Source organism: Malania oleifera, chromosome 1 (genome assembly GCF_029873635.1).
Source record: "Malania oleifera isolate guangnan ecotype guangnan chromosome 1, ASM2987363v1, whole genome shotgun sequence".
NCBI classification, from domain to species: Eukaryota; Viridiplantae; Streptophyta; class Magnoliopsida; order Santalales; family Ximeniaceae; genus Malania; species Malania oleifera.
Window position 1 is genome coordinate 122355774 of NC_080417.1, and position 17766 is coordinate 122373539.

The 17766-nt window shown below is 36.4% G+C and overlaps 1 protein-coding gene across 5 annotated transcripts in view; it reads right to left on the reverse strand.

Moving 5' to 3' along the window:
* The window catches only part of LOC131156868 (protein S40-7-like), a 30158-nt gene extending 19694 nt beyond the window's left edge, over positions 1 to 10464 (reverse strand). For 3 of the 5 annotated variants that reach the window (XM_058110754.1, XM_058110752.1, XM_058110755.1), the window contains exon 1: positions 9703 to 10447. In XM_058110754.1, coding sequence (XP_057966737.1) covers positions 9703 to 10423 — 721 coding nt within the window. In that variant the 5' untranslated portion in view covers positions 10424 to 10447. Of the gene's footprint in view, positions 1 to 8473; positions 8506 to 9702 lie in introns of those variants that run through there. The other 2 variants (XM_058110756.1, XM_058110753.1) reach the window with 2 other exon arrangements.
* Between the last annotated feature and the right edge of the window lie 7302 nt (positions 10465 to 17766).

A 17766-nucleotide genomic window follows, 5' to 3' on the forward strand; every position in this document is an offset into this window, starting at 1 on the left:
TAGTTCTTCCACCTTGAGCACCTCAACACACATTTGCATGCCCAATGAATTTAGTATTGTTGAGAGGTCTACAAAGTTTGTCTAATACTTACAATGAACCATACATATGTGCATACAACTACAGCTTGCTCATGTCAATCATTAAATTAAATTGAGTAGCATAGATTACCTATAATGAGCCTTTCACATTCACTAAAGAATCAATAGCTCACAGCAGTGAATCTGCATGTCCCCAAACCAAATCCACTCATACAAAATGCACACTTCAGTTCATCCTAAGCTAGATCATCTGTCACGCGCTGAACCCGCAAATGGATCCCAAGTGAGAATTTAGTAACCTAACCTATCTCTATATTAAATTAAAACATGCATGATACTACACCAAATGAGGGTACGACCCCATGGGGTACATGTACACCCTATACAGATTCACATACATATCCATACACATCACATACACAGCGGAAATGTTCTTTTTAATACATACAACATACCCTACCAGAGTCTATACATAACTAGAGTCTATGCTCCAAAATACAGTATATACCCCGAGTGTCTACAATACCCGACAACGACAACCCAGTTACAAAATCAGTACTTACGCAAATACTATACGCAACTAACCGACAACCACGCTCTCGAATGCTAGGACGCTAATTTCGGCTACTCGAAGGACCTGACAAACATTTATATAATCGGGGTGAGACACCTCTCAGTAAGGAAGAAAACGGGTTATATCAGTGTATGGCATACAAGTGTTATTTCGACATAAAACATAACATGATACAATTCCAGTATTTTCACAATCCAGTTCCAGTACATACCATACAAAACATACGGTCAGTGTCGCCACACTCTTCGGCCAAAATCGGCCGCATTACACAAAACATCCAATAACCTGGCATTAGCCGAAGCCCCACAGCGATATCGTTGCTAATACGGTGTCAACTCACACCTATCGGTGACCAACCGGAATAAACAGACAATATTTCACACCCTCGGATATAGAGTCAGACACTCTCGCCCACGGTATTTAGCCGAGACATGGCGTTTGCCCACGGTAATTGGCCGAGACATGGCAAATTTCACAAAACCTGGAACAATTTTGGAACTCATGTTCCTATATCTCTCAGCTTACGGTAATTAGCCATCACAGCTGTTTTACAAAACCTAGAACATTTACATACAATAGTTCATTCCACACTTATTTGGTATACAACCAATCATATCGTTTTCATTTTGAGAATACAGTTTAATACAAATATAGGTACGGTCATCTCAATATCACAATTTTATACAACATACGATTTTCCAACAAAAATAGAGATGGTACCCGAACCCACAACTTTTCCCAAAATAGTAATCTGAAAATCTCGCATTTTCACCTGATAGATTTTTCCAAGTAAGCAGCCAAATCATACATACAATCGTAAACTATATGTTTACCGATTCCGATTTCAAAAATAATTGATATAAACAGAATCTCCTTACCTTAACCCGAAAACCAGAACACAAACTCAATGGCTCCAAAACTACGAACCGAGTTACCAAAACCTAGACAACGAAGAACAATACTTCTTTATAATACTATTCTCTACAAATTTACCAAAACGAAAACGAAATCAGACCCTTACCTCGATTTTGGGTCAAAACCCGAAAATCCTCGAAACAAATTTCTGATCCGCTATCCTCGAAGAGATTCTCCTCCTGATCCACGTAGCAACGTCGGATCGTTGATTTCGGCAACAGACGGCCCGAAATACTAGAGAGAGAGAGAGAGAGTGTGTGTTCGAGTTCTAGAGAGAAAAAGAAAGGTTTTTGGTCTCTTCTCCATTAAGCACAGCTAAAAGATATTTATAAGCAAGTTGACCTGGCCAGACTCATCGACGAGACAGCGTCCTCGTCAACGCAGAAGGATGTTCGTCAACGCCAAGGTGGACTCATCGACGAGCCTAAGATTTCAGGATTTCCCAAAATCCCTCGATATCTCCTCGTTGACGGGCTACTAAACTTCGTCAGCAAGTTGCACAAGGGACTTCGTCAACGAGAAAAGAAGCCTTGTCGACGAGCCCTGTTGATTTTTACCCTTCTTAATTTTCCTTCCCTTTTCTTCTTTATTTAATACGCCTATCTCGGGTCGAGTTCTTACAACCTCCCCTCCTTACAAAAATTTCGTCCTCAAAATTTGTAATTTCTCATTTACCAACTCAACTACATACCCAAATGCATACCCGACTCTAGAAAGAGCCGGCGGCCACCCACATAGCAGCCTCGTCCCAAATATATACATACCCTCACTTATGGCGAAGGAATACTGTGGTTACATACTTACACTGTCTCAGGAGCTCACAATATTACACTCTCCCCTAGAGACTAACCACACAACATTACTGCAATAGCAGAATATTACATACATACATACCCATACCGATCCTACTATCAAAACTACTGCTCAGAACAACTGTGGATATTTCCGGCATATTTTCGTCTCTAACTCCCAAAAAACTTCCTCAACCGCATGATTCCACCACAGTACCTTCACTAACGGTATCTCCTCGGTACGCAGCTTCTGAACCTTATGGTCCAAAATCTAAATGGGTATCTCCTCATACGCCAAAGCATCCCCAATCTCTAAAGATTCGTAACTAATCACATGTGACGGATCCGACATGTACCTCCTCAACATAGATACATGGAACACATCATGGATCCACGAGAGCGTTGGGGGTAGTGCAATCCTGTAGGCCACTGAACCCACTCGTTCCAGTACCTCGAATGGTTCGATATACCTCGAACTCAGCTTGCCCTTCTTCCCGAATCTCATCACCCCTTTCATCGGAGAGATTCTTAGGAATATTTTACCCCCAACCTCGAATTCCAACTCACAACGGCAAACATCCGCGTAAGTCTTCTACCTACTCTAAGTCTATTTAATCCTATCCCTGATCAATCTGACCTTCTCAGAAATCTGCTGTACGAGTTTGGGCCCCAATATCTGCCATTCACTGACCTCATCCCAGTATAGAGAAGACCTACATTTTCGACCATACAATGCTTCGAACGGTGCCATACCAATACTAGCTTGGAAGCTGTTGTTATAGGCAAACTCGACCAATGGTAGAAACTGAATCCAACTACCACCGAAGTCTAATACACAAGTCCGTAACATATCCTCCAAGATCTGTATCGTCCTCTCTGGCTGTCCATCAATCTGGGGGTGGAACGCTGTATTAAAAGCAAGTTTCGTCCCCAATACTTCCTGCAAGCTCTTCCAGAATCGAGAAGTAAATCTCGGGTCTCGATCTGAAACAATGGACATCGGTACCCCGTGCATTCTGACTATCACCTACACGTATAGATCTGCTAGTCTACTCAAAGAGTAGTGAACCTTTATCGGTACAAAGTGAGCAAATTTAGTCAACCTGTCCACGATTACCCAGATTGCATTTTGCCCGTGAAGCGGTGGTGGCAACTCGGTGACAAAATCCATGGAAATATGCTCCCATTTCCACTTTGGAATACTCAATGGCTAAAACGGCTCTGCCGGCCTTTGATGTTCAGCTTTTACCTACTGACACGTCAGACATTGCTCCACGAACCAGGCAATCTCCCATTTCATGCCACTCCACCAGAAGGACTCGCGCAAATCCCGGTACATTTTCATACTACCTAGATGTACCGTATGCAAAGAACGATGCGCCTCCTCCAGGATCGTCCTCTTTATACCTTTGTCGTTTGGAACATAGTCTGTTTCCAAACCTCAATACACCTCCCTCGGAGATGTTAAAGTTTGCAACCAACCCTTGCTGCACTTTCTCCACGGTCTCAACTAACTTGACATCACTAGCCTGCGCAGCTTTAATCTTCTCAAATAACGTCGGCTGGATCACCAAGCTAGCAATGAAAGCTTAATGATTACCATCCACCAACTCCACGCCAAAACTCTCCAGATCCTGTCTGATATGATGCTAACCTACTACTGCAGATACTGACGTGTGCTCTGACTTCCAACTCAACGCATTGGCTACCACATTAGCTTTCCCCGGATGATAGCCAATGGTGCAATCATAGTCCTTGATTAGTTCCAACCACCATCTCTGTCTCATGATCAACTCCTTTTGTGTGAAAAAGTATTTGAGACTCTTATGGCTCGTGAAGATCTCACACTGTTCACCGTATAAGTAGTGTCTCCAGATCTTCAACACATATACTACTGCCGCCAACTTCAGATCATGCGTAGGGTAATTTTTCTTGTACTCCTTGAGTTGCCGAAAAACATAAGCAATTACTTTCCCCTGTTGCATCAGCACACATCCCAAACCCTTCAGCGATGCGTTGCTGTAAATCACAAAACCATCGTCCCCAGATGGGATGGTTAAAATCGGAGCAGTGACCAGTCAGTGTTTCAACTCCTGAATACTCTGCTCGCACTCGTCGGTCCAATCAAATCTCACAACCTTCCTTGTCAACCGTGTCAGAGGGCCAAATAACATAGAGAATCCCTCCACGAACTGCCGGTAATACTCAACTAGTCCTAAGAAACTCCGAACATCCTGCACACTCTTCAATTTCACCCAATCAACCACTGCTTCTATCTTACTTAGATCAACTGAGATACCACCCTTCCACACGACATGGCCTAGAAACGCGACTTGATTCAGCCAAAAATCGCATTTCTTCAGCTTAGCATACAGCTTCTTCTCCTGTAGAACCTAGAGTACCAACCTTAGATGGTTTCCGTGCTCTTCCGAACTCTTAGAATATACCAGAATATCGTTGATGAACACCACTACAAACTAATCCAGGTATTCATGGAAAATCCTGTTCATTAGGTCCATAAATACCACCGGAGCATTAGTCAACCCAAAAGGCATGACCAAAAACTCGTAGTGACCATATCTAGTTCGAAAAGCAATCTTTGCAACATCCTCAGTCCTAACTCTCACTTGATGATACCCTAACCGTAGATCGATCTTCGAAAAGACCTACGTTCCCTACAATTCGTCAAACAAATCATCTATACGAGGCAACAGGTATCGGTTCTTCACTGTTACTTTGTTGATCTCGCGATAATCAATGCACATTCGTATCGACCCGTCCTTCACGAACAATACTGGAGCTCCCCAGAACGAAACACTAGGTCTGATAAAGCTCTTATCCAGTAGTTCCTGTAACTGCTCCTTCAACTCTCTAAGTTCAGCTGAAGTCATTCGGTATGGAGCTTTAGAAATCGGTGCCTTGCCTGATAGCAATTCAATAGCAAACTCCACCTCACGATCAGGAGGTAAACCGGGTAGGTCTTCCGGGAATACATCCGGAAATTCATTAACCACTCAGATATCTTCAAGTTTCAGATCATCCTGTGGTGGTTCCTTCACACAAGCTAGGTACCCCTGACAGCCGTCCAGAAGTAACCTTCTCGCCTATATAGCTGATAGAATCTGTGGCGTTGAACGCACACACGATCCCACAAACTCATACTCCTGTTCCCCAAGAGGTCTGAACACTACTACCTTCCTACTACAATCAATCACCGCATAGTTAAAGAATAATCAATCCATCCCCAGTATGACGTTAGATCCACACATGTCGTACACTATTAGGTTCCCCAATAGCAACCTTCCCTGAATAACCACTAGGCAATTTCCTAACATCTTACTACAGATCGTTACACTTCCAATCGGTGTAGCCACAGATAAACACACACCCATCACTTGGGTTTCAACCCCACATAGTTTCACAAAACTTGCAGATGTAAAAGAATGGGTTGCTCCCGAATCAAATAAAACAACAGCTCTATTCGAAAGCAATAACATGGTACCTGTCACCGCATTTCCAGCATGTTCTGCATCTACTGGAGTAAGAGAGTACACCCTCGCCGGAGTCGTGTTTGCCTGATAGTTTTCCCGAGGCATCTAATTACTTCCACGGTTCTAGCTCTGTGCAGACATATCGCTCCTCTGTGCCTAGCAATTTCAGGATGTGGCCCAGTTTGCCACAGTTGTAGCAGTTACCCCAGAACGGCTGACATTCACCGTCATGCCATTTACGGCACCTGGTGCATTGTGCGGAAGATGGATTCCCCTAAGAACCTTGCCGTTCGGTATTCTGGAAATAACCCGAATCACAGTTCCTCTTCTTCTTCCACTGTCCCTGTCGAGGACCAATTTGAGAACCAGAAGATACTGGCCTCTTCTTCTGTTCCTGTACCACCTCATCTCCTTAGAGGTCAGCCTCAACTATGGTGGCTTTATCCACCAGAACAGAGAACTCTCAAATCTGCAGCATACCCACAAGCCTACGGATGTCCTTCCTCTGACCCTTCTCGAACTTCCGAGTCTTCTCATACTTGTTCGAGATTAAACAGCACGAAACGAGATAGCTCAATATATCTGGCAGCATATCTTTGCATCGTCAGAATTCCTTGAGTCAGACTCGAAAACTCATCAGTCTTTGCATCACGAGTGGAAGCCGAGAAGTATCTCTCGAAAAATACCTCCTTGAAGCGGCTCCAAGTCATACCAGATGGACTAGCTCTCTGCTTCTTAAGCAGACTCACAACCGTCCACCATCTTTTAGAGTCTCCTGCCAGCTGAAAAGTAGAATAGAGAACCTTCTGCTGGTCAATGTAGTGCAGAACTTCTAATATCTTCTCGATCTTCTGCACCCAGTTCTCTACTACTATCGGATCAGGTCCTTCCCGTAAACGTCGGAGGGTGCATTCGAGTGAACCTCTCTATGCTACAACCCATGACAGTAGAAGAATGCTCATGTCTCCTAACACTTCACCCGATCTCTCACATAATCTGTCTCGTCAAACCTCAAGGCACAAAAGGAGACTCATCACTCACAGTCCCCTCGGAACCACTATCCAAATTGTTATCCTTAGGCTCCATTCTAAAAGTAAGATAAGAATCGGTTAGAATTCTTATATCATACACAATGAACACAATTATTGAAAGCTAATCATGTTAACTACAACTCTCACGGGTCCAGGTCTGTCCTACCACATTGACACGAAACCATCAATGGTTTGCCGTGATTTTACTGAAATCGTCATTTCAAGAAAAACACAGAACACCGCCAATGAGTCCCCATCTAACTATAAGACAACCCTTGACCTACTCTATCCATTTTCTATATCTTATACTCTGGTATGTACACATATTCACGCCTAACCAAATCTACAAGACCTAACAACCTGATTTTACTTTGATACCAAGCTGTCACGCCCTCAAACCACAAATAGGCCCCAGGTGTAAATGTAGTAACCTAACCTGTCTTTGTATCAATTAAAACATACATGATACTGCACTAGAGTCTATGCTCCAAAATGCAACACATACCCTAGGTGTCTACAAAACCCAACAATGACAACCCAATTATAAAATCAGTACTTACACAAATACCATACACAACTAACCGACAACTACGCTCCCAAACGCTAGGATGCTAGTTTCGGCTACTCGAAGGACCTGAAAAACATTTGTATAATCGGGGTGAGACACCTCTCAATAAGGAAGAAAACAGGTTATATTAGTGTGTGGCATACAAGTATTATTTTGACATAAAACATAATACAATACAGTTCCAATATTTTCACAATTCAATTCCAATACATACAATTCAAAACATACGGTCAATGTCGTCACACTCTTCGGCCAAAACCGGCCACATTACACGGAGCACCCGATAACCTAGCATTAGTCGAAGTCCCACAGCGATATCGTAGCTTATACAGTGTCAACTCACACCCATCGGTGACCAACCGGAATAAACAGGCGATATTTCACACCCTCGAATATAGAGCCGGACACTCTCGCCCACGATATTTAGCTGAGACATGGCGTTTGCCCACGGTAATTTGCTGGGACATGGCAAATTTCACAAAATCTAGAACAATTTTGGAACTCATGTTCCTATATCTCTCAGCTTACAGTAATTAACCGTCACAGCTGTTTTAAAAAACCTGAAACATTTACATACAACAGTTCATTCCACACTTATTTGATATACAACCAATCATATCGTTCCATTTTGAGAATACAGTTTAATACAAATATAAGTACAATCATCTCAATATCACAGTTTTATACAACATACGATTTTCCAACAAAAATAGAGATGATACCCGAACCCCCAACTTTTCCCAAATAGCAACCCAAAAATCCCGCAATTTCACCCTATAATTTTTTTTCAAATAAGCAGTCAAATCCTACATACAATCGTAAACTACGTGTTTACCGATTCCGATTTCAAAAATAACTAATATAAACAGAATCCTTTTATCTTAACCGAAAAACCAAAACACGAACTCAACGGCTCCAAAACTACAAACTGAGTTATCAAAACCCAAACAACGAAGAACAATACTTCTTTATAATACTATTATCTATAGATCCACCGAAACGAAAATAAAATCGAACTCTTACCTCGATTTTGGGTCAAAACTCGAAAATCCTCGAAACGAATTTCTGATCCGCTATCCTCAAAGAGATTCTCCTCCTAATCCACGTAGCAACGTCAAATCTTTGATTCTGGCAATAGATAGCTCGAAATCCTAGAGAGAGAGAGTTCTAGAGAGAGAGAGAGAGGTTTTTGGTTTCTTCTCCATTAAGTAAAGCTAAAAGATATTTATAAGCTAGTTGACCCGACTAGACTCATCGACGAGATGGCATCCTCGTCGACGGGCCGCAGAAGGAAGTTCGGCGATGCCAAGGTGGACTCGTCGACAAGCTTAAGATTTCAGGATTTCCCAAAATCTCTCGGTACATCCTCGTCAACAAGCTACTAAACTTCGTCGCCGAGTTGCACAAGGGGCTTCGTCGATGAGAAAAGAAGCCTCGTCGACGAGCCCTGCTGATTTTAATCCTTCTTAATTTTCCTTCTCTTTTCTTATTTATTTAATACACCTATTTCGGGGTCGGATTCTTACATCATCACTGGCTTGGTAAAAGCTTAGTTTCAGATTTAATTTATAAAGATCATATTTATTGGCATAACTAAATAAATTCAGGTTCTAAATCAACTTATAAATGAAGCAGCTAAACATTGAAAAACATAGATCAAACACTATAACATGGCAAGAGTAAAAAACAGCTAAAAAATCTCATCAATTTTACCGGTACAATGTCTCAAACATTTCAAGCAACTCCACAATAATTAAGCAGAAGCCAACGAAGAAATTGGCAATGAGGATAATTCAGAAATATCTGTTTAAATTAGATAAATTATCCCCTAATTTTTTTCTTTGTCACTAGGAATTTCAATTTCAACCAACCAATGCTAACTCACACCAGATGTCAAGTTCAACAACATTTGTTCAGCCATGAATCAGAAGAATGGCATTAGTGGCCAAGAATATACACATGACCAAATAGCAACGGCAACAAGTTTATTTGACCCCAAATTAACCACTAATCATTATTCAAAACAAATAACACAAAAAAAATGGAGATAAAGGTAGCAATCAAGCAGACTACTTTGTATTCCAATAAACCGAATGACAGAATTTATATAGCTATTGATTCATATCTCAAATCTGTGTTACCGTCAAAAAAACACGATACAACAGTTGGAGAATCTCATTAACCATGAAGCGAACAAAAATTCCCTTGCTGCGACTATAACCATTTCTATCAATCTTGTGAAAAGCTATGAGAAATACACTGTCAACAGACAAAAAACATCAATCAAGAAAACCTGTTTGTCGCCACACAGCATTCCGAACCTGACGCAGATCCCTCCCCTTTAACGTCCTCCCGACGCCCTCAAGAACTGAACATGTTGTCTTCGGCGATCGATTCGATCCCCTGGCGACAATCTCGTGCGGCGGCAGCATCTCGTCCTCTTCATCCTCACCATCCACTTCTACAAGCACGCTGCTCCTTATTTTGCTCGCTTCCATGACCTTTGACAGCACTGGCACCTTCATCGGAGCCGACTGATGGAACTTCTGAGAAGGCATCGACTGAGACAACTCAGTGCTCACTCTCTCGTGCGTCCTTGGAGAGGCTTTTGGCATGGAAGGAATCATCCTTGATGATGATGACGATGACGAGAGCGACGACGATGAGAACGATGACGACGATGATGAAATTGAAGCTTTGCGACACAAGATCGGGCGACCTCTCAGAATCCCATCCCGGTCATCGTCCGGCAATGCGGCCAGGATGCCAGATTTCTCCGCCTGCGGGATCCCGCGATAACGTCGGCGGCGCTCCTGATCAGTGCCAGCGGCGGAGGTAGAGTCGGAGCGGAGATTCGAAACGGTGAAATCGCCAGTCCAGAAGATGTCGTCCTCGTCGAGCTCGTCGCCACCGCCGACACCGGCTGCGGTTTTCGGTTGAGATAGAGAGCGGACGTCGAGGAATCGATCGGACGACGGAGTTCTCCGGTGACGGAATACTCCGCCTGGCTCCATCACGGCGAGAGATATGCGCCTGAAGAAATTATTGCTTGCTGGCCCCCGACATTTATAGATAGAGTGAGCCGGTAAAAACGATCTGACGTGGCGGGAAATAGTAATATGTCGTAATGATGAGTCATAATTTCTCCTCCCGGTTTAAATCCCCCTGAAAATATTATTTAAAATTTTAAAAATTATATAAATAAATAAATAAATAATGGATAATTATGAGTAATTATAGGGATTCATTTTATATAATTATAAGAGTATTTTATGATAATTATGAGTAATTAAATAAGTATTTTTAAATAATTATTGGTTGTTATATGTAGGACTCTTTAAAAATATTTGAAAATTGATCCAATCCGAACCGAACTAAAAATGTGGTTAACCAATTAGTTCAGTTCGATTCATGCTTTTTATAATTTTCAATTTTTGTTTTGATTTCGATTTTTATGTTCATGAACTAACAGTTACCTGAACCAAATCAATATATGTATTTCTTTATAATATATATTATTTTTATTATGCATTACTATATAATATATCTTAAAGTTAAAAAATAATATTTTTTGGATGATTAATTTATGTAAATAAAGTGTAAATGAACATACTAAATTAAAAGTTTCGATTTGATTCAATTTCTAAAGAAGGTTCAGTTCGGCTAACTGAATCATGAACATCCTTAGTTATAAGAATAAATTTAACATTTTTAAAAGATGATACTAAAAGGAGAATCATCTTTATAATATTAGAAATTATGCTAATATTTATTCTCAAAAATATAAAAAAATAAAGTTTAATATTATAAATTTTAACATTTTATATTGTTTTAAATTTTTTAAATAGTTTATGTATTAAAATAATATTTTATAATTTAGAGATTTTGAATCTCGTATGAAAGAATAATTCTTTTTAAAAAATTTTTTTTTTTAAAGTATCTATTTTACTATAAATTTGCAATTGAATATTTATGTTAAAAATATATAAATAAATGTAGGTATTCTAGGAGTAATTATTGTATCCCGTGGTTGAGTTATTTGTCATTATGTTTAAAATTATTTTTAAGTAATGTGTTTAAATTTTAACTATAATTTATGATTAAAAATAAATAAAGATAGATTTTGAAATCTAAAAGTAGACAAGGTGGATGATTAAGGGGCATTATCTGAGTGTGTGAAGAAATTGTATAAAATTAGTTAAAATTGTTCACGCTTCACAGTGGAATAAGATAATAAAAAGAAAATATCAAATACATATGAGGTAAGTTAAAAAATAAAAAAATTAGAAGCAAGGTGACATTGTGTCATGGTCCAACATTGGATATGTAATGCGTCATAGGGAAATTTAGGCTTATAAGAAGAGTTTGGGTTTCAACTAACTGATGTGTTTTTTTTAAGATAAATCTGTGAGACCAGTGGGTCAAAGAACAATACCTCACCAGAATTTGATTTAAAATTGTTACATTTGTCATTAGAGTCTTTCTTGGAATTACTATCATGTAAGTGAATCTGTCTTGGAGGTACCATCATATGAGTGATTTCTACATAGAGGTGTAAGTCACATTGATTAGGAAATCAGAAATCGGGTAAAATAGTCTATCACAATCTCACATCAAATGTGTACTAGGGAGATCATGTTGATGAGGATGTCAGAAATTGGATAAAGAAACCTATCACGGACTCACATCGAATGTACACTAGGAAAATCATGCTAACAAAGATGCCAAAGATTGAACGGGGGAGCCTCTCACATTCCCATTTTAGACATGTACTATGGAGATCTTGGGCTCATAAGGAGGGTTTGGGTTCCAACTAAGCAAGACGTATTTTTTAAGACAAATTTGTGAGGCCAATAGGTCATAGTGAACAATACCTCACCAAAGTTGGAACCAGAATCGTTACACATTGAAATGATTAAGTATGTCTTCAGGAAAATAAAGATTGTCCAATGATAACAAACAAATTTGAGTTTTGAAATTTGACAATAGACACTGATTATGAGAGAATTCAAATATTAAGATCAATCATATCAATACAAAATTGCGATAATTTTTAACATGAAACTTGAATGTAAATACAACCTTATTATTAATAAAGGTGTATAAAAAAACATATTTGGAATTTACTATTTCATTAAAGATTACCTTTGAGACACATAATACAAACAATATTGTGGTTTATTTTTTGTGTGTGTTGTTACTAAGATTAATTGTCGTATATATATATATATATAGTTCATTAATTAGTTTTAGCAATAATATCATAATTTAACACATTATTTTATATTATTTGTTCAACTTAATTGACAACTATTGATAAATTCATATGAATAATATAATATTTATAAAAATTACATATTGTATGTAAAATTTCAAAATATTATGGACATGTATATAAGATATAAATTTATTTGTGATGGAAAATAATAACTTATTTATAATATATGTAAACAGAAATGTAACACGGTATATATATTTTTATAATTTTAAATAATATCAATTAAAATTAATTTTATGATTTAGTGAAGAAAATTTATATTGTATTGTATATATTATATTGAATTTTAAAAATAATTCCAATCATTTATGCTAATTTTAATGTATATAATGTACGTAAACAAAAATATAATACTATATGTATATTTCTATATTTTTTTAATAATATAAGCTGAAATTAGTTCTACACTTGTAGTATATGTCCATATAAATCAATGATGAATAAAGTATGACCTAATAATTTAAATTAATTTTATTATATAAAAGTATTGAAAAAGAAAGTAATCGAAAATTGTTAGTTGGAATCATTTTTCAAAAAAAATATTTAGTGGAATTTATTCATGTTGGTTTTTTTTTTTTTGTCTAATAAGAAAATAATTTTAAAAAATAATAATAAATAAAATTAATATGATGAATGTAGAGAAAGAGAGAGAGGAGAATTTAATAAATAAATTTTAAAATTTTAGCAGGGCTCACATGTAAGGGTGAGCATAATTCGAGGAAACCTGAATTAACTGATCAATTTCAGTCGGTTCGGTTCGGTTACGATTTTACCAATTTTCGGTTAATCGGTTATCGGTTCGGTTAATATGAATTATCAATTCGGTTAATCGAATTAACCGAATTGATAATTAATGATTCTAGTGATTCTACTCTTATAGTTTAATACCAAAATATCTTTTTTATTAATAAAATTAATAGATGAGATGCTTAATTAAGCTCGAATTAGTAAAAAAGTTATAATTATATTCTGTTTTTAATAATTAATTTCAAATTATTTTGATTAAATTCGGTTAACCGAATTACCCGAAAAGGTAATTCGGTCGGGTTCGGTTCGGCGAACTTCCTTTGTTCGGTCGGTTCGGTTATCAGAAATCATTAACCGAAAATTTCAGTTAATTCAGTTAATTAACCGAATGTGGCCGAACCGACCGTTTGCTCACTCCTACTCACATGGGACCAAAGAGAGGAATTTTAAAAAATTGAAAATATGTAAAAAAAAAAATTAATGGAGTTTGCATAGGGCCCTCTACCTATGCCGGGAGAGGAGGAGGTAAAAAGTAAAAATGTAAGTTAAAATTCTTGTAAGGGCCGTCTAGACCCCTCCATCTAGCCGCGAGAGTAAAGCAAGAGAGAGACCAAAAGTTTGGAAAAAAAAAAAAAAAAATCTTGGATGAAAAATAAAATAATAACAACCCATCACCACGTGTCGGCACTGGGTTGAGTGCTTCCGTTCAAAAATCATATATATACTACTACTAAATTTTCTAAAATTATTTAGATTTTATTTAACTCGTTAAATGAAATAAGATATGAATAAAATGATTATACTATAGACATATGATGCTTTACAACATAATATGAGTTGACATTATAAATCAAATAATTATGAAAAAAATATTAATTTTTCATATGAAATAGATAATAAATAATTATCTACAAATTTAATTATAGGAATGTCAATGGGTATTGAATGCATTTTAATATTATAGAATTTATAAAAAACTATTGGAGAATCAAGAATGCATCTTAAGAAGAAGAAATGTATCTTGAATTGGAATGCGTCTTCCATTAATTAAGTCTTTACCATAAGTTAATTGAAAGTACTATGAACACGTGTATATATTCATTTATTTCAAATACATTTTATGTTTATTAAATTCATATACTCAATGTATTATATGTGCTTATAAATAGGAAAAAATATTAGGTACATCGGATGTATATGCCGAACCAATTCACTGCTATCACGGAAAGGAAGCTCTCTTGAATTTGCTATTCAAACTTCGAGACAATTTCTGACTGATACATCTGATACACCTAATATCTTTCTATGTAAATAGACCCTTTAATGTTAAAAACATTCATACTTAACAAATATAATTTGAGTCTAAATAAAGTTTAAGAACTCAAAGCCCTACTAACCAACCACTATAATATTTCCCTATGTAACTGAGTAAAAATTATGTTGAGTGATAATTTATGAAAGTAATATACTTTCCTAATATATTTTTGTTCACCTTGTGCATCCCATTCATAATCAAAGAAATTTTTCCTTTGTTAAGTTTTGAACTCTTTTCAATTTGTGTAGAATAAGTGAAAGTGGTACAAATTAATCAAGTTATTGTGTTTTGGGAGACAAGTCAAAATAATTCGTTGTATCGGTTCGTGGTCGAACCAAAGAAAAATTTTCTTTTGTCAAACGGTTGAACTCTTTTCAATTTACGTAGAATAAGTGAGAGACATACGAATTAATCAAATTATTGTATTTTGGGAGAGACAAATCAAAATAATTCGCTGTACTGGTTTGTGGCCGAATCTTAAACTACAAAGAACTTGAATATCTTTAAAGAGAGAGAAGTGTATGTCTCGACTTAATTAGAATTGTGTTTGTACTTGAATTATTTTTATTTATGTTGTATTTGTAATAAATTTCTAAAAATATTTATTCCTATTATATTTCATAAGAGATTTTTTTTTAGCAAATTATTATGTTTCTATAAGATTTTTATTTCATTAGGATATATGAATGTTACACTTAACTTAAAAGTATGAATAAAATATTAAAAAATAGAAACAAATTTCAAATATTTCATGTAACAAAAGTATTATTACTTCAAATTTTTTTGTTGACTTTCAATATTGAATATGGTTATGGAGGTTAAAAAATAATCTAATATTATATTTATTCTAGTTAAAACATAAAAGTAGTAGAACATATGGACATACTTCTAGTGCATTTGTCATAGTAAGAAAAATAAAAATTATAAATTGTTACAAAATCAAATTGTCAATCCAATAAATAACATAGTTATAACATCATTTTATTCATATAATATCAAGCCTCTATTTTTCACTTATAGTATGCACATTTATTCTATAATAAAATACAAATTCATCTGTAAATTTAAGAAAAACATAAACTACCATGTGTGAAACAAAGAAAAAAACCCGATAATACAAACTTTGGCTTGATTTTGTATAACAACAAAAGACAATAATAAGAAAACATTTTGAAAAGGCAATTTTAATTCTCGAGTTTCATCTTTAGTTTGATTTTTTCAATAATGCATTGCTCTTGTAGCTCTAAAAAAAGTTCTAACACATCAGATCAAGCAATGACGATAGGCATATTGGCTATAAATTTTATAATGCTTTAGGAATTTGATTGAGTTTCATCTTTAGTTTGATTTTCCCAATTATGCATTGCTCCTGTACATAACACTAAAAATTTTTTTCAAGCAATGAAGATAGACATATTGGCTATAAAGTTTATATTGAGCAGTCCTAATGTAGAAGAGAAACAGGACCAAAATACTATCTTTACACACACTACGAGAAATAGAGAGAGAGAGAGAGAGAGAGAGAACCCAAGCTGCTTACTTGAAAATGGATCAACCCCCTGGGATAATTATTTTTCATTGAATAAAATATAGATACTATTTTAAAACCTTGATAAAGAACAAACATATAAGGGGTTGAGTAATTGAAAGCCAAAGCTTAAAACGAAGAAGGCTACAACAAAAAGGACATGAAATTTAAACACAATGCATCCAAAAAGGAAAACAAAGTCTTTTGAAAATTTACAATTTGTAGTCTTTTATAACCCTTCAAGGATATGCCCATGTGGATTGGGTTTATACATAAATGTTCTATTTTGAAGTATTTGGACAAGACTAAGTCATTCATTTTGAAGATTTTTTTTTTGAGTGCCAAAATTTAGGTAAACCAATGCACAAAATTTAGAAGTAGTATACTGGAATCTTATGTAATTGACCATAGCTACTAGCTTTTTATCAAACACCCGCATGCTTACTTCTCTCCTAATGGCATTGTGTAACCAAGAACAAGCTAATATGTTGACCTTATTGGTCATATCTCGGTTTTGATAATGACAAATACTCTTTGTATTTAATGTCTATCAACTTTGTGTATAGGTTCATATTAGTTTGATCATTTGATTTGATCATTTGATGGCACGTGAAGTCTTGAAGACTGAAGACCTAGAAGATTTATTTTGTATTGTAATTCATGTTATGTTTATCTCAAGTTTGTAATATTTTAATATGGTCTATAATAACTGTATCTGCATGCATGATAGGGATGAATGCTAAAAAACCGTATATTAGCCTTAGGGATCTTTGGTCGACCAACGCCTGATTTTTTCAGTGTCCTTATAGACCCTAGAAAGATCTTAGGTCCTTACACAAATGCACAAAATAATCCCCATAATCACTTATAATATCAAGGGAATTGAAGTGTAAATGGACTTAATAAGAAAAAATGTGAGAGGTCGGGCGATCGAACCCATTGTGTTCAAAACACTTTGGGCACCTGAACGGCTAAGAAGTTAGTAGATTGACTTGGTTTCGGGCTACCAAACCAAATATGAACGTACCGTCTACGGGTGACCGAACCCCTGAACTGACTTTTTCTACCAACTCAGCCAACCAAATGTTTACGTTCAAATTGGACATCAGGCAATCGAACACATGAGTTCAGTTAAACAAATGTTGGACCGGGCGATTGAATAGCAAACATTTTGAGGAATTGCCTTATTCAACTAATCGAGCCCATTTTCGGGCACCCGAACCTTGGGTCGGGCACCCGAAAACTCTTGGGCTTTTTATTTTTACCGAGGTAATTAGGGGTTAAAACTTTAAACTTGTTTTAAATCTTTTCTAATAATACCCATTAAGTCCCCAACAGTTATAATTTGCCCCTTGCCTATATATACTAGTTCATTTGTAAGGATTAAGTGTGATTAGTAAAAGTGATTAAATTTTTTTCTCTCAAACCTATATACTCTTTTTGCTACATTCTTTGTTTTCCAAGTATCTACTTTCATTACACTATTTCA